Below are 25,918 nucleotides of genomic sequence, written 5' to 3'. Positions count from 1 at the left end.
GTCTAGTCTTGTCAACCGCAGTTATTTCACTGCCACACACCATTAAACTACTACTGCTTTTCTGTTAAGGCATCGGATGATCAACACACTCACTCACACTCTCTCTCTCTCTCTCTCTCTCTCAGATGAAGAAATAGAAACTAGAAGATTCCAGGCAGTTTATGAGTTGCAGTGGTAAGGGACACTTGCTTGAGGTTGAGGACGACGAAGGAAACTTATCGGCTACGAAGGAGATGAAGAGTTGCAGGTAAAGTACCTTTACATGGTTTTTTAAATAATCCCAACATATTAGATAAAGACAGATATTGTTTAATTGTTCGGTTTTCTGCAATTTTTTCCATCTCTGTGTATAGAGCACGCCCAGGGGCATTCAGCCCGTTGAACTGTGTTGCACACATCTTTAGGCATACATCGAAATGTGTGCGGCACAGCCCAACTCTTGAATGCCCCCTACACACTCCTTGGATGCTGGGTTCCCTAAAGAAGAGTTGGATCCTTGTAAATAACCCAATATGGGTTCACAATCAATAACATTTTTACCATCTAAAATAACTATGAGTCGAAGAACACCATGCATTGATGGATGGTGAGGACCCATATTGACCATCATAAGGATTTTTCTTGTAGCTGGTACTAGGGGGTGTAAGTTTGGTCCTATTAATCAAAGCCCGCCATGAGCCTGAAGAGGGCCTGGGTTGGATTTTTCAATCTTGAGGGTGGGTTAGGGTTGAAATTTTTAGGACTGGGTCAAGGTCGGGTTGGGCCAGGGTTGAGACCTCGGGTTGAGCCTGGCCCTGTGTTAGATTATGCTTTACAATCTATTGTTTATATTTTGCAAATTTTGTTTAATATCTAATAAATTGTTGGTTTACCAAGAAAAAAATGTTAATTATCTATTGAACGAAATTATTTACAATTTTAAGATTGGGTTATGTTTTTTAACCCAAAAAAAAATCTAATGGTCAAATGAGTGAAACAAATCAATAGCCACTCTCACATGTGTCTCTTTTTTTAATGCATAGGATGATGTAAATGGTAAAAATCAGGATCAATCAGGGTCAACACGGCCTAGTTCGGTCCGATCAAGGTCAATCAGGACTGGGCTGGACTAGGCTGAGATATCTCAACCTGACCTAGGGCCGGATTGGGCTTGGGTTGAGCCAAGAGGACTCAGGGTTGGGCTAGGGTTTTTAAAAACCCGGCCCTGTTTCACCCCTAGCTCATACAGTCATATCTTTGTTTCCCTAATTCATCATTCCATCAATTACTGAAAACAAAACAAAATTCAAAAAAAATCACGCTATAATAAATCAAAAAATTTATTGATACGTGTATAAATACGCATACGCATGCAAACTTACTCCCAACCATCAGTCCAAGACCGACATCCCTTAGAATGCATTAGAGTAATATAGATTTTCAATTTATGAGTCAAATCAGTAGTTATGTCATAAGACCCAAAAATTAATTAGAATAAACCAAACTAACAACACAACCCATAAAATTCTTTGGGCCTTAAAAAGTTGAAACGATGATAATTAAAGGTAATCTCACCCACTTGTATTGAAATGGAGCTCATGTGATGGTACCATTGAAGAATGATGTCTGGTGGCGTGGTTTCTGCACCTAGACATAGGAGAGTGCAAAAAAAATTATTTTACGTACAAAGAAGATTTTAATAATAAAAAATTTTGATTTTGCATACAAAAAGAGATTTTTTAATTAAACAGAAAAAGTTGGAATACCAAACTTTGAGAATATGATATATGGACCAGTATAGAAGCTCCTTGCACCATTGATTTCCCCGTTAATCTTTTTTATGTGAAAATTAAATATAGATTTGGCCAAAAGGGCCATTTTAGTGTCTTAAGAAGTTAGAATAGATTTTGTGTTTCGCTGGATGTGCATCCAAATAGTGACATTGATAGTCATTTAGCATTTTTTTATAAATTCTTAAAACAATAGAATTTGAACATATGATTCTTCTCACACAATGCATTTCTTGGGGCATAAAAACCCTGCAAGTGGGGCATTATATTAGCAAAAGGGAAAGTACAATTTTGAGAAGGCCCTCTGGAAAGGAAAACTTTCACAAACCCAAATAAGCGTACCCCAAAGCTAGGGATGTCAACGGTATGGGCTTGCCCTAAACCCTAGTCCAACCCTAAGAGTCTTAACCTAAACCCAAGGTCTTAATTGACTCTGAATATCTTGATCGACCCATTGAGTTGTGGAACTAACAAAGCCTAATCACAACCCACTTAACAAATCCTAGGCTATAAAAAACAAGGTGTTTTTCACAAAGAGACTATTTCCAAACATGGACTCATAAACACTTGGCCACAATAGAGGAACCTTGATCATCTTACCAAGGCATCGCTCTCTATATATTGTTTAAATATATATTATATAATACAGGGTCGGGCTGGCCTGTCAAGGTCGAGGAGGCCTCAACCCAAGCCCAGCCCGCCTGACCCAGGCTCAGTGCGAGTTCAGGCTGGTCGGGTTTTTTTGACACTCATACACAAAGCTGATGACCTCACATAGAGTGTTATTCGCAAGATACAATTAGACCATGTTGTTTACTAATCCTTAACTCTAGTCACTCATTTGTTGTCATCTGATTTCTTTTTGAGAGTTTAGATTACCCCCCTCAATGTAAGAATATTTTTCACCCATTGTTGCCACAATATGAAATTATTATTGCCATTGAAGCGTTATACAGAGAAGGTTGAACACTTTAACACCATCCAATCTTTGCCCTCTGAGACCCCCCCCCATCAACCTCATCGAATCTGATCAACTAATCATAGTTTAGTTTGCATGATCTATACCAACTAAGTGGAATCTACCCAATCCACACCATTCATTGAGACTGCAACACTAAAATACTTCAGAACTATTTTGTAAAACAAAAAAGGTAAACCCCAAGGTGTCAGTTGGCAAAAGACCAACTCCTTAAATAAGAGGTCATGAGTTCAAACCACCTTGGGGCCTATCTAGGGCTGTAAACTGATCGGATTCGGCTCAAATAGTGCTATATCCGCATCCGCATCCGATTAGTTATCGGACGGATACGGACACGGATATGGATTGGAGATTTTATCTGTTTACATGTAAATAGTTATAGCATATCCGTATCTGCATCCGTTTAGCTTTCGAACGGATTCGAATATTGCTAAACGGATACAAAAATGGATTTCGGCTATTCATTTACACCCCTAGGCCTATCTCATCCCCTAATCCACCACCCTTTATACAAGCTCTTAATCTAAACCTAAAAAGGTAAATTACACGTCACCCCTTAGTTTTCAAACGAAATTCAAATCACCCCTTGATTTTTTTAAATATTAAAATTTTTTTATTAATTACAAAACAAAAACACCCTCATTTTCTACCTGTCTTACTTTTCTCTGTGGGTTCTTCGTCCACTCACGAATAATTATCACCTCCCTCGGTTCATGCCTTGGGTAATCTTATCCAATTCAAAAATGGCCAATAGGGGCATCATTATTGTCTTAAAAATAGATTTTATTTTTATTCTTTTGGGTGAAATCTTAAGAATAGATTCTCTGCTCGGCTTGATGTGCTTCCAAATAGTGACATTGTTTGTCATATCTGCATTTTTTTATGAATTCTTGTTCATCATCCAACCAATAGAATTTGAATCACCAAATGCACCCTTATATATCTATTATCTAAAACAAATCAGAACTGAATAAATAATTTTTTTCTTACAAATCAAATCAGTAGTTATGTCATAAGACCCAAAAATTAATTAGAATAAGTTAAACTAACAACACAGGCCATAGATTTTTTTTGGGTCTTAAAAAGTTGAAACAATTATAATTAAAGATAATCTCACTCTCATGTATTGAAGTGGAGCTCAAGTGAAGGTCCCTTGAAAGAATGATAATTAAAGGTACGGAAAAGGCTGGCCACACCACATGCTTCCCCTCGACCTTTGTCAATTACAAACAAAAAAAAAATTACTTTTGCCCCTTCATATATGATGCCTTGTCTTGGACCCCCATTGGTGCCATCCACTAGTTTATCGTACACGGATGATGTTTCTATCCCTCTTCCATTAGGATTTTTTTTTATGCAAGTGTAATCATACAAACCACACACCAATCCTAAGAGATTAATCGATTTTTAGAACTGACTTTTAGAACTGTAGAATGACGGATATACACAACACACACACCACACTCATACACCCAATGTGACTCCCATTAGTATATTAGAATTCAACCATGGTTTATTTCTTTCATAGTGTAAATGTTTTTAACATGAAGTCAAACATTTGAATTGGAGGATTATGTGCCACTCTCAGTCTCAGAGTGTGAATTTGGAGTAACTGAGAGCAGGAATATCCCCTTTTAATTTAAAGTAGGGAAAGAGATAGACACACCACATACGTGCAGTAAGTGTTGAAAAAGGAATTCGATTATGAATTGGATTTCAATTCCCGCTAGAAAAACCCAGGGGTAATTTGATAATTACCCAATTACTTAGTAATAAGGTTTTGCATTATATATAGATATGGTGTGAAAACCCTGGTACAGACTCTCATAATATTATTGGGCTTTTTCATCTTCTTCAGTTTTCTTCTCTACTAGTCTGTGATTAGGGTTTTGGTAAAAATCCAAACTGATTGTGGAGGAACTTGCATTCAAGGGAACGCAAAGTTGTACGTGTGTGTGGGATTTATTGCAAAAGGGCTAAGATTGCTTGGAGGCTTTGCGCTCATGAAGTTTCAGGTAACGATCGAAACCCTAAGTTTCGTTTTGAGTTTTGAATGGTTTATCCCATCGGTTGCAACAATTCCAATTTGCTTCTGCCGGATCGTATCCACGATTCTAACAGTAAATTAGTGGGTTGCACCAATGCAAGGGAAGAGAGACACAACGGACGTTAGTTCGAAATACGCAGGTGGTGTGCCCAAACTTTTCCCTAATATTGTTAAGAGAAAAAGGCTCTCAGAGTCTAAGGCATACACTATGCCTTCTCACATATGTTACAACATTAATTCTTTTTAAACGAGAAAAAAAATTATTAGAGAAATGAATGTGAGATGGTGTAGAGTGCATGTTTGCTAAGGGTTCGCCATTTCCCTACTATGGTTAAGCTAAAAGGCATACACTACGTCTCTTCACATATGTTGCAGGCCGATTAGGGATAATTTCTTTCCTCTTTGGGTTCACAAATATCCTCTTAAGTTTTAATATTTTTCAAAATACCTTTCTAAATTCCAAATTGACGCCTACAATTGGGGCAGCAGGAACATAGCTGCAATTCGGGCAGTAGCCAATTTATCCCTGCCTAAGAAGGTAATTTCTATACGCAAACTTAGTTCTGCACGAAATGAATGCCCTGCCCCCATGAAAAGCAAAAATTTCCACCTCTAATGATGTTTCTATATTCGCTCCCATTGGCACCTACACTGGCTGAGGAACCACAGTTCTTAAATCACTCACTTAATTACATCCAAGGCTGATTCTTTACATCCAAGGCTGGTTCTGAGGCAGGTGGAAAGTAGGGAAGGTTTTGGCACTAGAGAAAATTGACACTTAAAAAGCACTTTATGAAGTGGATTCCAATAAACAATAAATATCCACCCCCCATAAGGCCATGAATAGCAATTTATAAAAGAACAAACCCATTACCCAAATCCACATAGAATTATTCCAGAATTATTCCTTGTTCCAATTGAAGAAAAGAAAAAGGTCCCATAGACAATGAAAGGTCCCCTAGATTTGTTTGTTCCTGTGAAACAATTCTTCAAAAAAATCTTGGGAATTCAAACACTGAAACAAAACTAACAAGGCAGGGATTGGTATCCAACTACCTTTCTTCCCCATAAGAAAACAAGTAGCTTATCTTCTCTGCCAAGGGAAAACTCTAGGTTTTCTTATCTGTAGGGCCCACCTGACCCTCACCCCACTTTCTTGGTTACTTCCCTTATTTCCCAAATTCGTTTGTCCTTTTTATTGGACTTTTCAATCTTAAATACTGGTTCAATCTTACTGTAGTTTTTCATTGTTTCTGTTGCTTCTCCTCCAGTTCTCCTGTCTGCAGAGTAGTTGTGATGGCTGCTTCTTCAGGTTCCTTCATCAACAACAAGAGGTCTATGGCTCTGTGGGCAATCACCCTCGCCTTGTGTTTAGTCTCTACGTTGGCTGAGCTTCACCGTATCAATCATTTGGTGAACTCTGATTCACTCAAGTTTTTGGTTATTGGAGATTGGGGAAGGAAAGGACTGTACAACCAAACTGAAGTTGCAGTTCAGGTATGCTTATTCTCTCTGTCTCTCAATCATATTTTCTTGATAAGAAACTTTTTTTTTCTTTTTTTGGGCTTCATCTTCTTCTTGAAACAATATAGCCCTTTTTCTTGGAATAGAATCCATGGCCTTCTTCTGGCACATTGGGGCGGATTTTCCACCATTCATGGGGGTGCACCGGTCATTTCTGCCCCATGTGTCTGGGCGGGCCCCTGCAGAGAACATTTCTTCATTTTTTTTTTTGGTAGAAACATTGATATATGGGTGGGTGTGTTATTTATATCAAGGCATCGCCTTGGGCACTTAGACAGGTGACTTGACGCTTTGTTGATTTTGGATTCTCTCCTACGCCACGGGTGATTTGCCGTCTTGTTGGTATCGCCTTGATTTTGGATTCTCTCCTACGGCATGGGTGATTTGCCGTCTTGTTGGTATCGCCTTGATTTTGGATCCTCTTCAATGCCTTGATCGCCTTATGACATTGATAACTATGATTTGAAGTATTCATATGATTTTGTTTTTGTGAATCCCATTTTTATTATTGTACACCTCATATGGGTGTATCATTTTAAGTATTTTTTGTGTCAATTTGATAATATTTTAACACCTAAAGCCACACCACTTTTGTTATGAATATGGTGAAAAAGAAAATATACAGTATACCCTCATAAACTGATCATTTGTGGGTCTAACACTTGTCTATGATTGCCTCCTCATAAATATTAAGAATGAAATAGAATTTTAATCATACAAGACTTTTTACCTAACTAAGATAATTTTATGAAATTGTTTTTAAAAAAAAAACAACTATAAATTTTTTTAGCTTTCTACATGTTACATAGTAATTGAATTTTGCATTAATCTCCCCCCCCCCCTTTTTTTCCTTATTTTTCAGTTCTCTTCAACTGAACCATTGATCCACTAGTGCAAAAGAACCTGATTCTCCCATTTTTCTGGTTTAACTAGTTAGGGATTCTTTCTTTGTTCTCACATACTATGTGTTTATTTCAGATGGGAAAGATAGGAGAAGAGCTGGACCCAGCTTTTATAATCTCCACTGGTGACAACTTCTATGAGAATGGACTGACTGGGGTAGATGACCCAGCATTTGAGGAGTCATTTTCCAATATCTACACTGCTAAAAGCTTGCAAAAGCTATGGTTCAATGGTTTGTTCATTCAGACCCTCCATCCACTCATAAACCATTTTTATGTTGAAAATAATTAATTTGATTGAGTTCTTGCAGTTTTGGGCAACCACGATTACAGGGGTGATGTAGAAGCCCAATTGAGCCCAGTTCTTTCCATGAAAGATCAGAAATGGCTGTGCATGAGATCTTTTATTGTTAATACAGGTACTGTTTCATCAACCTTGGCTCTGATATCACTTCTTAGGGACTTGGGTAAAACTCATCTTTAAAATCTAATCGTAAAAAATGTGTCCAAGTACCTATATATAAGTCTTCACATCGAACTACTCACATCTGATGTGGGATTATTACTCCTACCTTCTCGCCGGCTTAGCTATCGGACTTGTAGGCGGCACGGGATATGAAGGGGTTTGGATTTCAAAATTCATTTCATTTCCCTTATTCTTAAAACCCTTTGAGTCCCTCTGCCCCCAAACTACCTTCCTTCACCCTTAAGCCCTAAATTCACCTATTTCCAACCAAGATTTTTTGATTCCATCCTCAGAATCTCAAATCCTAGCCACGAATCTTCAAATATTGTTACTTCCATTCTTTCTCAACCAAAGTAAACCCTAGAATCACAAATAACAGATTCATTTCAACTGTCAATCAACCTTTGAGTGGCTCTACGGATCATCAAAACATCAAATTAACACGTGATTTTTGACATCTAAGGACTAAACAAATTATCAATCAAAACCATGTAAACGGATTTCCAAAAATCCTACTTTTATTGTCTGGCAATTGATGCTACCAGTCGACCGGTGCATCAACTGGTGTTGACAAAATGTTTGCCGGTTGATCTCCGGTGCATGGAACCCCAACGCAATTAATCCATTGTAGATCAAATACGAAGAAATCCAAATGATCTAATCTTTTTATTCTTTCCTTTGTTATTTAACAGGAATTGCAGAGATCTTCTTTGTTGACACTACTCCTTTCGTAGACAAATACTTCACTCATCCAGGGGATGATACTTATGACTGGAGGGGTGTAGTTCCTACTAGAAAGAAATATCAAAGTAACCTTCTGAAGGTAACTCATTCATCCACTTCCACTTTATAGATATATCTGTTTTTTGAGCCTAAAGAAAGCTCAAGCTTTAACATCTAGGAATGGTTGTATAAATAGGATCTCGATTCGGCATTGAAAGATTCGACATCGAAGTGGAAAATCGTAGTTGGTCACCATACATTGAGAAGTGCAGGCAGTCATGGTGACACCAAGGAGCTCGTTAAGGACTTTCTCCCAATCCTTAAGGTGATCATCAATGAAGTTTTACTAAAGAACACCTCAAAAATAAACAGATAATAACTTGTTCTCTTTGAATTTACAGGGCAATGATGTTGATCTTTACATTAATGGACATGACCATTTGGTGCAGCACATCACTAGCTTAGACAGGTAATTAATTAAAATCTGTTTCAAGCTTTTAAAAAATTTTAAGGAAAGTAGTTTTCTGTCCGGGAGTGTGGCTTACACCAGCACTCTCATGTGTCTCTCTCTCTCTCCTCCACAAAACAAGGGGGCATAGGTGTCTTTTCATATGGAGAGGAAAGAGATAGACTCATGGGAGTACTGGTGTAGTCTACACTCCCGGACAGAGTTCTTTTTCCCAAATTTTAAATGGAACTGTTCTTGAGTCATGGACTGAAGTAGCTAATAAGGGGATTGGATTTGGGAATGCAGCAAACTCCAATATTTTACTAGTGGGGGTGGTTCAAAGGCATGGAGGGGTGAGTATGATCTGAGCAAAGAGGGACTGAAATTCTTCTATGATGGGCAAGGATTCATGACTGTAAAGATTACCGAAACCGACGCCGATCTCGTCTTCTATGATGTTTTTGGCAAGGTTCTGTACAAATGGAGTATGTCCAAGGAGACCTACACAGCCATATAGAGGGCTCATAATCAGTATACTAGATGGTTTAATCATAGCAATTAATGGAGCTCTGTAAATTCATTATATTGAGTTTACATGCTTTTCTTAGTTAATGACTAATGAGTTTATGTAACTGGTATTGAAAGGGAGAGATCCAAAGTTAAAGAGACAAACAAGTTCAACAACTATATATATATAGTTATCATATAATCAAGACTCATACACACTGTTATAAAAGTCGGGAATCGGATGGGTGCATCAATCGATTCAATTTTCACCATAAAATAACTTAGATTCTCGATTCCTGAACCGATTCAGGCCGATTCGGATCTGTATCCTCTCTGACTGATTCCTTTCCCGATTCCGAATTTTAAATCCTTACTCATTCAATGGTTTTGTGTTAGAAGCATGTATACTCAAGACAGACAAATTCTTTGAAGAAAATTATCTATCATCTCCCATGTGGACTGGGCAAGTGTGGTTGTGATGTGCATGTGGGCTTGGGCCTCAGTCCAATAGCTTAGATTTTTTGGAGACGGGTTCAAATGCTTTTGGGCCTGGATGTAACTTGTAATTTTTTGTGTCTGTGGGCTTGGGCTTGAGTCCAGTTACATATTTTTTTGGACACAGGCTCAAGTGCTTTTGGGCTTGATGTAACTTATAATTTAAGTCATGGGGTTACAAAGGCCACGGGCTTACGTCTTTTTGGGCCTGGGTTTATAGACCTTACCTTATTGGGTCTCTCTTTCTTTGGAAATACCCATTCACATACATGGGGAAGGCCCAGAAGTTTTTGATTCAGAATCTTCAAGGGATTTAGAATCATGGTCACATGTTATATTGGACACACCCTTTCATAAAGACACCTTGAAGGGAAACTTCACCTCTATAAATAGAAGGTGGAATGGCTATTCATTCATTCATTCTTACGAAAAACGATTTCAAATATTCTTCGCTCATGTCTTCCTTAGTTTGGTTTGTTGAGTATTGAGTACTGCTTTTATGTCCAATGAGATACTTGCCTAATCCTCTATCACATGGACTAACCCATGTATAGTCATGTAGCAAATAGTGAAGTGTTATACATCACTAGGCATTGTGACGGGAAAGAAAATCCTTTAACGTATATTTCATTTCTCACTAACATCCAAATACCAAAAAAAAAAAAAAATACTTATTATCCTATAAAGTATATTTCATTTCTCAAGAAATTTTTTGAGTTTCTTTTTTTTTTTGAAGAATTTTTGCATTTCTTTGGAACCAAGGGAAGCCTTGGTGATTATAACATGTTTTCTCATGGTTGAGATCAATGAAGAGGAGATTGAGAATTTCTAACAGTTACTGTAATTTCTTTTTACTCTTTTATTTATGGAAAAAGAAACCCATTCATTTAATTCATTTACAATATTTTTGGTGTTTAACCTGCTAAAGTAACCCAATGTGTCACATTTAATTGAAGTTGGAAGCCTTGTTAGAAGCTCTATGATAAGAAAATTTTATCAGATGTAAAATATGAAAAATAAAATCGAAGCCGTATCCCATTAGTTGCATGGAAAATTTTACGCAAAAGGGGGTGCCTAGATCCCATTAACCTTGGATGATTCAATGTCAAATTGGTTTTTCCCACATAGGAAAGAATCTTCATAAATAATGCTCCAGTATGGAGAGGTGATTTGACTTAGATTATAAGAACAAAAAGTACTAAGCTAAACCTAAAATGACTATAGAGAAGTGATGAGAAAAGACAAACATAGCTTAGGACTAGTAACAACATGGCTTTGAATAGAGTTGATGATCCATGTAACCAATCCCATTTAATGGGATAAGGCTGAGTTGGGTTGTATCTAAGATGTATACTTTTTTCCCAAAGAAAAATATTTTAAGATGCTAGTGAGACTAGTAGATTTGCCCATTTTAGAATGCTTATTGTGATCAGGTCTTAACATCAACCCTCTTAAAAATATATATATATATATATAAAAGAATGAAGATCTAAATAATTAAACCCTACGGTTTTTGGGCATCATTCGTTCATCCCCAACCCCAAATAAGAGGGGACACTACAAAAAGATCTCCAAACTCTATCTAAATCATAACGATAGATTGGTTCCTTTAAACTCATAATAAATAGCCCCAAATATCCAATTCCAGTCACCACTCTCTCCATCTCCTTTTGCTTTAAGAATATAAAGAGCAAATGAAGGGGGGAAAAAAAACAATAAAAGAGGGGAAAAGCAAAAGTGTTAATGCAATATCCATGGAATGGAAAATAAAAAGTAAATTGACAGAGTTCAGCAGACAACTATAATCCACTGAACAAATTTGAAAACCAGAGAAACCCACACACTTGTTGAGAGAAAATTGCATCATAGCCCAAGAAATATATATATTTTTTTGGCAGAACAGAACTGAACTCAGCCCCCGAATCTATCTTTTTTATTCTATTTTTAAAAAAAATATAGATTCATGTACATTCCACCAATGGGTGTACCAAAGAATCACTATTCACTGAGGCTAGCTGTAGAGAGGACAGCCGTTTCATGTTTTCATTTACAAGGACAAGGAGTACCTATAATGAGCTGATATGGATCAAGTCAGATAGTGCAATATTTGCAGATCACTCTTGTCCAGCTCCAGTAATTCCAGTTCAAAGAGCTCCTCTATCTGCTGGAGGAGCTCAGTTTTCAAGTCGGTTAAGCTAAGCTTTCTCCTTTTCTTCATTATTCGGGCAATAGCTGCTCTGACCTGATATATACGATTGCCGAATACTTGTGTAGTAGCATTTGTATTCTCCTTCAGAAAGTATTCCATTTGGATTGGATTTACCTTTATGTTGTCGTGTGGGGAACTAAATTCTTTGTTGAAAACAAATGAGTCATTATCCCTCACATTTCTGCCTACGGGGATCTTTCGAAGTACACATAATTTTTCACATGCAAGAGACTGCAGAGTCTTTCTGAGCTCTTTATTCTCAATATCTGAAGAATCCTTGATGTCTTGAAAGCTAAGCTTTTGGGCATCAATAAAAAACATCAAAACGATAGCCTGAAATAGTGGCACTTTGAGCTCCTTTTCACCTATTGGGAACTTTGCCTTCAGGACACAAAGACCAAGTGACCTTATCAACGTTAAACATCTCCTTTTGTGCTTTTCCAAATAGAACTCGTTGAAAATGTCCTGACAGACATTAAGCTTGTGTGGAAGCCTAACATCCATGGATCGAAATGCAGGCCAGAAGCTGTTTGTTAAGACAAGGACACTCATCTCAATACCCCTTAGGAGTATTTCCATTGTCTGGGATGAATGTTTGAAGTACTCAATATCCTTGCAAATTCCTTTAATTGTATATGAAAATGCCCTGCCAAATTTGCTCTCCAGCATATAAATCATCTTCTTCTCTACATCAATAAATGCACTCTTTCTTAAAAGAAACCTTGTCGCCTAAGAAATACTCAATACTTAAACTATCATGCAAACCCACCTAGCCATGTGTCTGCCTCTTTTTCTCTCCCATTGAAATGAACCCTACCCATGATTCCCCCCCCCTTCCCATGTGTATGGCGCTCGCTGGCTTACCTGGAGCAAGCAGCATGCCCAGCCCTTGCCCAATATGGGAAAAAGTTGGGCATACCATCGGCTATCCAATCATTTGTCTGCCTCTCTCCCCCTTCTCAGTGAAATGACCCTTGCTCGTGACTCCCCCCCCCCCCATGTCTCAGCTGCTTGGTAGCATACTTGGAGTGGCCAGTGTGCCCAACCCTTGCTCAATATGGGAAAAGGTTGGGCACGCCACCAGACTGTCCAACCATGTGTTTGCCTCTCTCCCCTCTTAGTAAAATGAACTTGCCCATGGTTGTCCCCCCCATCCCCTCCCATGTGTCTGCCACTCGCTATCTTACATGGAGCGAACGATGTGCCCAGCTCTTACCCAATATGGGAAAAAAGTTGACCACATCGTTAGGTTGCTCAACCATATATTTGCCTCTCTCCCCCCTCCCCTCCTAGTGAATGAGCTATGTCCATGGTTGTCCCCCCCTCCCGTGTGTCTGTCACCTGCTAGATTACTTAGAGCGAGTGGCATACCTAACCCTTTCTCAATATGGAAAAGGTTGGGCACACTACCGGACTGCCCAATCATGTATTTGCCTCTCTCTCCCCTCCTAGTGAAATGATGCCCACGGTTGTCCACCCCCCTCTCATATCTTGACCTCTTACTAACTTACCTGGAGCAGACAACATGCCCAACCCTTACCCAATATGAGAAAAAAGTTGAGCACGTCGTCGGGCTGCCCAACCATGTGTCTGCCTCTCTCCCCCTCCCATGTGTATGTCTCCCATTAGATTACCTAGAGTGGATGACGTGCCCACCCTTGCCCAATAAGGGAAAAGGCTGGGCACGCCACCGAGCTGCCCAACCATTTGTCTGCCTCTCTCCCCCTCCCAATGAATTGGTCTATACCTATGGTTGTTCCCCCACCCATGTATATGTCGCTCACTAGCCTACCTAGAGTGGACGGTGTGCCCAACCCTTACCCAATATGGAAAAAGCCCGTGCATACCACCGGGTTGCCCAACCATGTGTCTACCTCTTTCCTCCTCCTAGTGAAATAACCCCTACCCATGGTTGTCCCCCCTCGCATGTGTTTGCCGCTCGCTAGCTTACCTGAAGTGGGTGGCATGCCCAACGCTTGCCCAATATGGGAAAAGGTTGTACACACTGCCAGGCTCCCCAACCACGTGTCTGCCTCTCTCATCCTCCCAATGAAATGACCCCTACCCATAGCTGCCCCCCCCCCACATGTATTTGTCGCCCGCTAACTTACCTAGAGCGGCGACGTGCCCAACCCTTACCCAATATGGGAAAAGGTTGGGCAAGCCGTCGGGCTACACAACTATGTGTCTACCTCTCTCCCCCTCCTAGTGAAATGACCCCCTGCCCATGACTGTCCCTCCTCCCATACCCAATATTGGAAAAGGCTTGGCAAGCCGTCGGGCTACACAACCATGTGTCTACCTCTCTCTCTCTCCCTCCTAGTGAAATGACCTCCTGCCCATGACTCTCCCCCCTCCCATATCTCTGTCTCTTACTAATTTACCTGGAGTGGTCGACATGCCCAACCCTTGGCCAATATGAGAAAAAAGTTGAGCATGTCGTCGGACTGCCCAACCATGTGTCTGCCTCTCCCCCTCCCATGTGTATGTCACCCACTAGATTACCTAGAGTGGACAACGTGCCCACCCTTGCCCAATAAGGGAAAAGGTTGGGCACACCACCGAGCTGCCCAGCCATGTGTTTGCCTCTCTCCCCCTCCCAATGAATTGGTACACTCCTATGGTTGTCCCCCCCTCCCATGTATATGTCGTTCACTAGCCTACCTAGAGTGGACGGTGTGCCCAATCCTTGCCCAATATGAGTCCATGCACGCCATCGGGCTGCCCAACCATGTGTCTGCCTATTTCCCCCCCCCCTAGTGAAATAACCCCTACCTATGGTTGTCCCTCCTAGCGAGTGTTTGTCGCTCGCTAGCTTACCTGGAGTGGGTGGCATGCCCAACGCTTGCCTAATATGGGAAAAGGTTGTGCACGTCGTCAGGCTCCCCAACCATGTCTGCCTCTCTCACCCTCCCAATGAAATGACCCCCTACCCATGGTTGCCCCCCCCCCCCCCCACATGTATTTGTCGCCCGCTAACTTACCTAAAGTGGCGACGTGCCCAACCCTTACCCAATATGGAAAAAGGCTGGTTAAGATGTTGGACTACAGAACCATGTGTCTAGCTCTCTCTCCCCCTCCTAGTGAAATGACCCGCTGCCCATGACTGTCCCTCCTCCCATGTTTCTATCACTTGCTAGCTTATGTGGAGAGAGCAGCATGCCCAACCCTTGCTCTTTTTTATTTTAGAATACATTTCAGCATTTCATCGAACAACATGGGCAACATGTAGCTCTATGGAAAGTCCAAAACTAAGAGTTGTATATGAGAAAATGATTTGGATGCTTACTCCAAATCCCCCATCATCCTCTTCTCTATCGAATCATCAGTACCAATGGAAGAGCTTTCCACCAACCGATTTCAAACTTGCCAACTTCTTCATCTTCTGCGGCAACTTCATTGAAAATGTCGTCAGATGCCAATTTCGTGTCCAACATCGACCTGGTGACGTGATGGTCATTAACTTGCTCTTCATCTCCTTGTTCTAGGTGGTGATCTAAGGTTTCTGCCTCCTAAGCTGGTTGCTCCATCATTTGATAGCTCACCAACTCCAATAGTTGTATCGTGGTTGCGAATTTCCCTCCTTAGATTTGTAACAATAGAGATTAATAGATTTCAATCGCTCCAGAAAGGAATGAGCTCTCGAGTTAACTAGGGTTGCTTCCCTTCTTTGGCTTGACTTTTCTTGTTCCTAGGCCTGAAGTAACGATGATGGTGCTAATCATCAGATTTAGTAAAACGAAGATCACAGTTGGACTGAACCAACTATACATGATTCTTCGAGAATTTTTGCTCTTGGCTTTGCTATCTCCAATCTCCCCCCTATTCAGTCTTGCAAAACTCCTAGAGGTTGAAGGTTGACAGTAATGAGGTGAGGTCAAGAGTATCGTCCCAGATATGGCTCATTCGCCATCTCTAGCATTCAACCTTGCATCTCACCCTTTGCGAGTGCTGTTACTACAGAACATGAATGTGGAATGAATTAAAAGCCCATTCTAGAACAGGCCTCATTATTGAACGAGTTCCAGGTTTTTAGAATGGGAACCTATACCAAATGGCCATTTAGGCCTTCCAGAATATGTTCTCGAATCTAGAATGCATTCTGAGAATGCATACCAAGCGCAACCCGAAAAAGATCCTATGCATCCGGGCAGCCGGGTGCATGTGCAGCACCAGGCTCAAGGCGGTGCGCTCTGACCGCCTTACCCCTGCTCGGGCAAGGTGCTTGGGCAGGGGTAAGGCGGTCAAAGCACGCCGCCTTGAGTCTGGTGCTGCACATGCAGCCTGAATGCACAGGAGCCAGGTCCAACAGCGCAACCAAAATGTCCGGAGTCAAAAGAAAATGAAATATCAGTAAAGGCCGTTTGTTCTAACCAGAGATGCTCAAATAGGCAGACAACCAAAAGCATTACGACACGCCCATCACAGAACATGCAAGGTCCTCACCTAAGTAAAGAATTGTTGCCGCGACTTGATAATGGATTCCTTGTGCAGGGTAAGAGTTCATATAACACTAACAAGAAGATGAGTGTCATTCTCAAGTTGCCAAAAATAAGGGAGGAACACCGGGGAATCCAGAGAACTAAAAGTTTCAATAGCCTTCCTCCCCAATAGGAAAAATCAAGAAAAGTTCCCAATCAAATCCAGCCCAATCCTTTTTCTCTCTGCCGCTCTTTACAATTGCCCCCAACTCATTTGTAGTTTGTAGCCTACCGTTTCCTTTGCTTTTCTCTCTCTCTCTCTCCACTCAATTGCTTCTGTTGGCTTGTTTGCAGCCTTCTTAAGATTACCACTCTGTTGTTGTTCTTCCTTTCCCCACTACCCTTCCTCCCACCAACAGTGCCTCCCACGTTTGCATTGCATTCCTAGCTCTTAACTTTCCCCTCCAGTTTACCTTCGGGAGAAGCATTGCTATTACTATTGGATCTATCCAAAACGTTCTCATTCTCTTTTGGAGAAGCCTTTTCCACTGCACAGTTCACTTCAGTGGCAGTTGCTGGTGTTTGCTGTTGAGTTTCTTGAGGAGGTGGGGACTGGCCAGAGCCTGGAGGGGGAAGGAAAACTCCAGTGCCCGGAACTGGGAGTCGAGGCGAAGAATGCCTTGGAGGAACAGCGACCCATCCGGTTGATGCAGGTGGGAGTGGAACTGGGGTGGGATATGGTACTGCTGGTGCCACTGGGACTGGCACAAACAGAGACTGCATGCCATTAGAAGGTGGGAGGTGTTGTGGGTGGATGGGCGGAGCTGGTAATACCCCACTTGTTGGGATAACCCCGTAATGCTTGGGGCCTGCAGGATGGCGAACATGATTTAACGGCCTAGAAGGTGATGGCCCCCAAGGGGACGGTGATGTTGCAGTGGATGAGGAAAGTCGCAAACTATCACTTGACATGGTTTTCTTCGGTTGAGACTTTGTGAAGGTAAGAAGTATCCGCTGCTTGCGAAGAGACGAGATTGCGTATTTGGCAAAATCTGCACTTCTACCTTGCAACATGAGAAGAGATCTACATTCCAAGAAAGAGAGAAATTAGAGAAAGTCGTAGGAACTCTAATAAAGCAGACAATGAACTTGTTAAGGAAGAAAATCATGTCATTTTTGCTCTCTCCTAATGTTGAATGTAAGAGAAGTTCTAATAACTACCTATCTCCTGCTTGAAGGTCACTACTTTTCCTACATCTAACATTAAAAGAGAAAATCAAAGTGGCAAAATTTGAATCATCTTTCACAATTCACATAGGCAAAAGGAAGGTTTCAACAACCTAAAAGCATTTGCGCACAACAGGTTTTGCTATACCTCCATTTATCTTTTTTTATTTTAAAGAAGTTAGAGTTTCACCTTGATCAAGAAACTGACATGATGGACAGTTTTCTTTTTCTTTTTTGCCTGACAAAACTAAGACATGATATAGCTCAGTAACAGTGGACATAACAACCCATTTTAACGAGAACGGGAATTGAAATTTACAGTTAAATTTGTTTTGTGTTTACTAGCAATTAGAGCGCTCTGAGAAGGACTTGAGTAGAAATTTAGTCATGAATGTCTGCAGATCTACAGAAGGGTCAATCATTTTCACCTCAAATGTGAGGATTAACCAAATAACTCGGATTAAAAACCAACAGAAATCTTCTATTGTATTGCTCAATACTCTTGTAACCTCTTTTATTCATTCAGCAAATGCAACAACCATAAATCATGATGCTGCTTCAGAAAAATAGCCTGGGGCCCATAGATCATTGACTAGTAATGCAGTGATGTAAAGTATATGGAAAATACTACACAGATTCCATGCATGAATTTGGATCAAGCACCACAGAATTTTGAGAAGGTATTCAATTAATACTATCACTTTTTAATTTCTTTATAGCTCATATTTTTTTTCCTGGTGAAGTCTCATTGCATGATGGTTCAATCTTGTGAGGATCTGCAGTGCCCCCTCCAGGCCTTCACACCAAGGGTTCTAGCCATTCTAAGAATGAACTAATTACAGCATACATTAGTTCAGCCAATTGGACAGCTATTCAAGCAAACTCGCATGAGGTAAGTTAAAGGTGCTTTTCAAGGCTTCTTATCTAGAATTATGTGATGTTATTCAATGAAACATCAAGGTTTCTGTGAGTTTTATATTATGATCCAGATGCAGAAGGATCGATTGAAGATTCTACAGCTACCACGGTTACTAAGCACCCTCAACATCCGTGATCTAGCTACTAAGGTAATAACAGCAGCCAGAATTCGGAATCAGTTTTGATGCACTTAAAACAAAAGAAGGGGGGGGGGGGGGGGAAGAGAGGGGACACTAGAAATTACTTACCCCGCTGAAAGAGAAACATTGAGACAGCCTCTATATTCTCCTGGGTGATCTATTCCAATTACTCTGCCAAAAGTCATTTCACATTCTGTCAAGAAAAGGATGCAAACAGGTCTTCCAAGCCAAGGTGGACATGTGAAAGGCTGCGAGTGATCCCCCTACAAAAACCAGGCACAAAATTAGTCTAGCTTTATCACATAGTTCAGAGTCCTGTTTGGATATATAGAGGTTCCAACCTCATTAAAGAAATCGACAATGCAAGAATCCAGCTTCACATTCACAATTTGCAAGGTAACCAAGCGATCTATTACATCCTGCAGCAGACCTGGAATAGCTTCTACCTTCCGATCTGCAGAATTGGATCAGAAACATTTCAGAATAAAAAGGGAATATAATTTGTAACTTGTAAAGACTTTTTTAAAAAAAATCACTACAAAGCTAACAGGTTAAACATGCCTTTGGAGGTGCCAACAATATGTTCACCTTCTGGAGATGCATCGGCAGTAGGGAGGCCCAGTTGAATAATTTCTCTACCACGCCCCTTCATTGGTCTTTTTGTGACCACAAACATCTGCCCTGCTTCCCATCAAACTAGATTATTTGGAATTATTAACAATTACAGCAAAAGAAACACCACTCAGCTTTATGATTTATGAAGAACAATAAGTTCACAGATAAATCTAATAATGCCTTCTGTCAAAACTACAAAGAGATAACAGATTATTACTTTTAGTCCTTTTGTATAGCTGCAGGGATACTCCGGGTATTTCTTTGTAAATAAAACAATGTGAGGTCAATGCTAAGAGTCTCACTTATAAACACACACATCAGAAGGGTAGTCAATTAATTATTGTGCTATTACAGCATTGGGAGAGGGGGGGGGGAGGAAAGTACCATATTTGACAAAAAATTTACCCATTCCAAGGTTATGTAAACCAGTTAACAAGTATGCTTCTTCCCCTCCCCCCCCCCCCCTCATCTCAAATTTCACCTTTTTTTTGGGGGGGGAGGGGGGGGGGGGGATGGATCTGCTCTGGGGCACCTAAGACACGCAATGTGACCTGTCGCCTTGAAACTAAGCCTCAAATTTTTCATTTGATAGAAGAAAAAATTTCAGAGATAAGATGAATATGTACAGTTACAACTGTATGATCCAAGTGTAGCTCTGCAGTACATATGATTATTGCCATAAAATTATCCGATTGCTGACCAACTATGAAATATGTTAAACCATTGGAAGCCCTTTGGAAAATGGAGCAAAATCTGGATTTTATCCATGAATATCTGCCTCTGTTCCTTTAATTCCAAATACCCCAGTTGATTTATGGCCTCAGATTTTTTTCTATCAATCTCAACTCAGCTAAACTTCATCTCGACTAATCAGGGTCAACTACAGAATCCTGTTTCATCATCCACTCTATTTAAACCCAAAGCAGTTGTTAACCCTACAGAACTCATGAACTTTTCACAACTCTAAGTCTTCAACCAAGGTCATACTTGTCCTTCCCCTTTCTTCTACCACCTTCAATATGTGTTATGTAACTCCTCACTTTGTTGCACACGTCCAAACAATCTCAATCAACCTTTCCACATCCCTTCTATGATTGTTGCAGCTACTAATTTCCTCCAAATGTAATAATCATTAACAACCGTATCTCCTTCCTAGTCTTGCTACTCATCCATCTCAATATTTTTCATCTCAGATAAATTTCACATGTCTAGCTATCTTATAGAATCTACCTTTTACTTTTAGTTGGGAGATCATACATGACCATAGAAGTTCCTGTTTGCTTAATCCACCCCACTCTAATTCCAAGAGAGAGACCTTCTTCAATCCCCATATTTTCAACTGAACCAATATACCAAAAATGATCACTTTGTGGCATCTCCTTATCATCGATCTTGACCACTGCATCTCTGTTCCTATTTTTACCAAATCTGCACTCTATACATCCCATTTTAGTCCGACTCATCTTAGAATCCCTGGAGAGGAAAAGGATAATTCTCCAAAAATCATAATTCATTGCTTTTCAAGGCCCAAGAAAAGAGGCAAATAAATTAATGAATTTGTTATTGTTGGATTGCTGATTGTGAAACTCATACATGTATCAAGCTGTATCTGTGAGAAGTGAATATATTTTTACTGCAATCCATTATCTGAGGAAGACTAAAGTGCACCATTTCATGGATCATCACCATCAAATATAATAGATGGGGTATTTCTTCGACAAACTAACAAGCATGCTTCTAAAGAGGTAAAAACATTTCCCTGAGTTCCTACAAAAATTGGGCCTATTAGAGAGCTTCGTATAAAAGACAGATAAAAATAATAATACTAAAGAAATTATTATTCAAAATTTCCAAAAGATATGAATGAATGAACTTTCTTGGACTATATCATAATACAGTATTACAATTCAGCTCATTCTGTTGGTGATGCAGATCAATGAGAAAGGTATGAGTGAACTTGCCTTGGAGCTGTCCTTTCTGCCCGGTAGCTCTCAACTCATTCACCAGTGAAACAATCTTTGAAATTTTCGAGCTATCAAAGAGTTCTTCATACAGTTTCAATCCTTCAACAACATTAACCTGTAGAGAAAGTTTCAATTTCTTTTAAGAATATAATAGATTTAAAAAAATATAACAAAACTAATTTGGAAGTAGATGTTATAACGGGTGGAACTTCAAGATTTGAATGTTCCTTGTTGTGTACAAGATCCTACCGTCTTCCCATCAAACATCTCAGTACCCACAAAAGTTTTCGGAATAGGAGTGGAATTCTGTTTCTCATCCTGGTTTGGGATTCCATCTGCATCACTCTTCTGAAGGGCACCACTAGTTCCTGATATGATAGCACAACCAAAACAAAAATTAGTGCTTCTTCATCAAAACCATATGGTAATGGAATCCTAATCACCTATTGCTAGTGATAAGGAACACCAAGAATAACCAGGATCGCAGGGGTAAACATAAACCAGAATTAAAAAGTCAGGAAGCAGAACATGCTCAGTGATTAGTTGTTAGCAGAACTAGAAACCCCACTAGTTAACCTGCAGAACCAGATTAGAAAGCCAGAAAGTACAAGTTACTAAAATGGGAAAGAGGCTGGAAACAGCAACTGAGTTCTATGGTCCTGTATCAGCATGAGCAGGTCAGTAGTTTGAAGACTCGATTAAAACAGAGAACAGAAACTCAGAGGGGAATAGATAGAATGCAGAGATGAGCAATTGAAGTCTGAAATAGAAACTAACAGAAATCAAAAGTAGACTAACTTAATAGTAGAAGAAAGGACTGAAACAATAGGATAGGTTCATAGAAGAGTTATAGGGATCAAGGGATTAAGTAGAAGAATAAAGAAAGAAAGGGATATGTTGGTCTCCCACCAACTAGGAGATGGCCTCTCACCAATCTCCACCTTGGAATCTCACCAAGGTTTATCGTCTCTCACAACATGGGTATCTCTCACACTCACACACATGCACAAACCACACCCATTCAGTAGCTATCAAATCGTGGGAGGCTAGAGACTGTCTCCACTTTTATTTATTAACTGCCTTGGTACAAAAATAGAAACTCTCCCTTGGCTAATGGAAAGATTTTACAAAATAGCAACTAAATAAACTTACAAGGAAATAGAAACTCCAAAATATAAAAACCTAATATTCTTAATGACTAAGAAACAAAAAATAGAAACTAGGTACTTAATCTTGTATAGAACCTAAATCCCTAATATTTGGGCTTATAGAATTGGTCTATTACAAAAGTAAACCCAAAAGAAAACAACCCATTGGACACTCAAAATAACACATATTAGTTCATTTTTGGTCCAGTTTGATGGCCTGGTTTGCTGCTGCCCTTCTTGTTCTCTTGAACTACATCATATGATGCTATTAATAAAAATGTAAAAGAAGGGGGGGTGATACTGGGTTCTAATCCAAAGCTGACCAACCAAAACTAAAAGGAACTAAAGACTGGCAAAATGCAACAACTTTTCGTTGGTCGTCTCTTCTTTTTTTTTTTTTTTTCATTTTCAAATTTTATCTTTCTTGTTTTCTCCCAGAAAATTCAAATCACATGCATCATTCCCATCCATGAGGAATATTTCGAAGCAGGTTACATCATGTATCTTAAAGGACCAATAACAATCCAATCTGGTCCAATAAACTTCAGCAATATAAGTAAGCATACCAGTCGAGTTAGAAGTGCACCCTCCATCCAATGCCTCTGATTCTGAATTTTCATTTTTCATACCTTCTGGCCTTTCTAAACCATTTGAGCTGCTATCTACCTGAGGTTTTGTCACACTATCAGATTCTGCACAGAAAGACCCAATGCAATAAATCAGCATCCTGAGTACAATGATTTATTTCAATTTAAAGAACGCTTTCCTCAGTTTTCAGTAATTATGAGTTTTTCCCTCCCCCTTTTTCTGTAGCCTAATCTTTAATAAAGCCCATGGAGACAACATCATTAAAGAAGCATAATATAATAAATGGGAGGACACCTGAATGGTATTATAATTATATGCAAACTATCTGTCAATTTTCAGGAGACTGGGGTGCCACTGTTTTATAGGTTTCAGGTGATAAGTGTATATGGGGCGTGGGGCTCCTCTGTAGCGCAACACAGTGTGTAGTTCAAATTTCTATCATACCCTAAAATTAAATCACAACACAGAGGTGAGGCAATCCTGCTATATTAATTCTAGGAAGTTTTGCAGCACCATTGTATGGAATACGAATGTGAAGCATATTTATGCATAAGACTTCCTCCGTCCTAAATAAGTGGTATTTAATTCCCAGACAAAGTGCAAGAAGTATTTAATTCCCCAACCATGACATTAAAAATTATTTTAAATATAATAAATCTTGCGGATTTTAGAAAATCCAAATAAATATGCAATACAAAATTTTTTTTCTTTCCTCCTAATTGATCAATGGCTCATTTCCTAGACCGTGATATTAAAAAATCATTTTTCTCACAAATCAACAATCTTTTTAATATTAGAAACTACAAAATCAAATTTGATATGGTGTCAAATGAAGAGTATTCTATTTCAAGGACAATCGTAACCTCATAAACCATAGAATTATGCCAACAATGGTTACCTTCTTTCTCTTCTGCAATTGCTGAGCCTTTTTCGTCTGATCTCTCAACCTTATCCTTATCCCCCGGTTTCACAGTTTCAATCTTTTCAGGTTTTTCTTCAGTTTTATTTGAATCCGGGTTCACTGATTGAACAGAAACGTTCGCATCAAAACGATGAGGATCTGAAGTAGATTTGTGATTCTCCTTGGTAGTTTCAGCCCTATACCACTGTCTATATCCAGCACCAAACGAAGTGGGGTTTTTAAAATCCTTCTCCGTGACTTTGATCTGATCAAAATGCCTCTGCTGTCTCCTCCATTGTGCCTGCTGCAATGCAAGCATGACTTCGGCAACAGAGAAATACTGTTGCATATGAAGAACAGGAGTCCAGTTGCAGCGGCGCTGCTGGATGCAACTGAAAACAAAATCGTACTCCCCAGGCTCACCGACGGACCGCAAATGATGACACAACGAATCAATTATGGCATTCGCCGCAGCAAATTCTCCCCGTAACCAGGAGATGAATCCGTCGCGCTCATCTGGAAACCACTGCTGTCGGAGGTGTACCTCTCCGCCACCGCCACCACCACCACCACTGTTCGGAAGCTGCATTTTATCAGGTATCACCACATTTCCCGACGGCATTGCCATGAAACTCCAACTATCTCGATCCCATTAACACATAATTAGCCAGCTCAACGCCAAGATCTATCCGCTTATGAAAAAAATCGACACAGTATCCAAATATCAACACTAAATGCGAAATTACACGAATTTCAGCAAAAATGGATTCGAAATAATATCGTCTTCCAATAATAGTCAAGTTAAACACAGCTGAATCTGCACCGCAGAAGCAAACTACACCTTCCGAAATTCAGTACAGTAGAACACGTCATAGTAGCTCCCCAACCAATTACAATAACCGATCAAGCTAATAAACACCTTCAATCAAACTACAAATATGAATTTGATCATACTGAACATAATCCGAAAATAATTACTGTTTTTTTTGTAATTTGATCCCCTATGAACAAACGTAATCAAATGCATAAATGACTGGAAAAAAAAAATTTGGTTCAAGTGTACGAGACGAGATCAGAAAGATATCCAGTGAAAACTAAAAAAAGACAGCAAGAGATTTAAGAATTCTCAATTGGAAAACAAAAATGCAGGTACATGAACGAAATGTCGGTTCAGAGGTGAATTGTCCAGATCTGAATCGACACTGTAGATCGTTAAAGATCGTTCAATACAGAAAGAACCCCAAAAAAAAATTTGTAAATATCGTCGGAGATCTAGGGTTTCTGAGACGTGGGTAAAAGTTGGAGAAGAAGAAGAAAAAGAAGATAAATTGGCTTCCAAGGCACGCATTGGTTTTAAATGGAGGCTAAGGCTCTCTCTCTATCTCTCTCTCTTACACTCTCTCTCCTTTCAGCCTTCATGAGCTTCTGTGAACAGTGGATCAAACCAGGAAGGCATATTCTTCCTACAGGGGCGTTTCAGGTATTTCATCTGAGTTCACTGTTCACCAACTTGCGCTTTCATTAATCATCTATTCTATAGTTGGCGGCCTCACGATCTCGATCTGAGCGGATAAATCTGCAATTGGCTACACTCCGTTAGACCAGAGTTAGGGTTGGGTCGAGTTTGGGTTGAGGTCTTAGATTGAACCCCGTCTTGCGTGGTCTTTTATATATAATTTGGGCCAAATGTTCTCTATATCGGGGACAAAATGATCACCCTGCTCCATTTGAATGGGGGCCCATGTGTCTAGGCGCAAGCTGCACTGCGGCACAGAGAACATCAGCCCTATAATTTGTTTGAAAACTATCTTTCTTTTTTTATGAATGTTTGAAAATTATGTTGTTGTCATATAAATTCAACAAATTCGAGGAAATGAAAATTTACAAATTAGAGGGAAAAAATCGTAGATATATTTAAACATGGTTA

General features: G+C 39.8%; 3 protein-coding genes across 4 annotated transcripts; 1 reads left to right on the top strand and 2 right to left on the bottom strand.

Moving 5' to 3' along the window:
• The first annotated feature begins 6,061 nt into the window (after positions 1-6,061).
• Positions 6,062-9,427, top strand: LOC122646147 (purple acid phosphatase 4-like). Its single transcript, XM_043839640.1, has 7 exons — positions 6,062-6,292; positions 7,298-7,454; positions 7,533-7,640; positions 8,380-8,510; positions 8,607-8,735; positions 8,812-8,879; positions 9,165-9,427. Exons 1-7 carry the CDS (start codon positions 6,092-6,094, stop codon positions 9,373-9,375), a joined length of 1,005 nt encoding a protein of 334 aa, XP_043695575.1. The 5' UTR covers positions 6,062-6,091; the 3' UTR covers positions 9,376-9,427.
• Positions 9,428-11,946: 2,519 nt separating this feature from the next.
• On the bottom strand, positions 11,947-15,506 carry LOC122645282 (cullin-4-like). The gene is made up of 2 exons (XM_043838604.1): positions 15,402-15,506; positions 11,947-12,798 (listed from the first exon to the last, which is right to left on the bottom strand). The coding sequence occupies exons 1-2, from the start codon at positions 15,504-15,506 to the stop codon at positions 11,947-11,949; spliced, it is 957 nt and encodes a 318-aa protein (XP_043694539.1).
• Positions 15,507-16,520: 1,014 nt separating this feature from the next.
• On the bottom strand, positions 16,521-25,039 carry LOC122646026 (RNA demethylase ALKBH10B-like). 2 transcript variants are annotated; one of them, XM_043839483.1, is made up of 8 exons: positions 23,989-25,039; positions 23,069-23,194; positions 21,604-21,722; positions 21,352-21,469; positions 19,364-19,456; positions 19,117-19,229; positions 18,884-19,038; positions 16,521-17,574 (listed from the first exon to the last, which is right to left on the bottom strand). In XM_043839483.1, the coding sequence occupies exons 1-8, from the start codon at positions 24,617-24,619 to the stop codon at positions 16,935-16,937; spliced, it is 1,995 nt and encodes a 664-aa protein (XP_043695418.1). In that variant the 5' UTR covers positions 24,620-25,039; the 3' UTR covers positions 16,521-16,934. The 2 variants fall into 2 exon arrangements, with proteins under 2 accessions (XP_043695418.1, XP_043695417.1); XM_043839482.1 differs by having other exon boundaries at positions 19,337-19,456; positions 23,989-25,038.
• Between the last annotated feature and the right edge of the window lie 879 nt (positions 25,040-25,918).

The sequence above is a fragment of the Telopea speciosissima genome, chromosome 11 (assembly GCF_018873765.1).
Source record: "Telopea speciosissima isolate NSW1024214 ecotype Mountain lineage chromosome 11, Tspe_v1, whole genome shotgun sequence".
Taxonomy (NCBI): domain Eukaryota; kingdom Viridiplantae; phylum Streptophyta; class Magnoliopsida; order Proteales; family Proteaceae; genus Telopea; species Telopea speciosissima.
The sequence above is the reverse complement of the archived record's forward strand: the minus strand, read 5'-3'. Positions and strand labels throughout refer to the sequence as shown.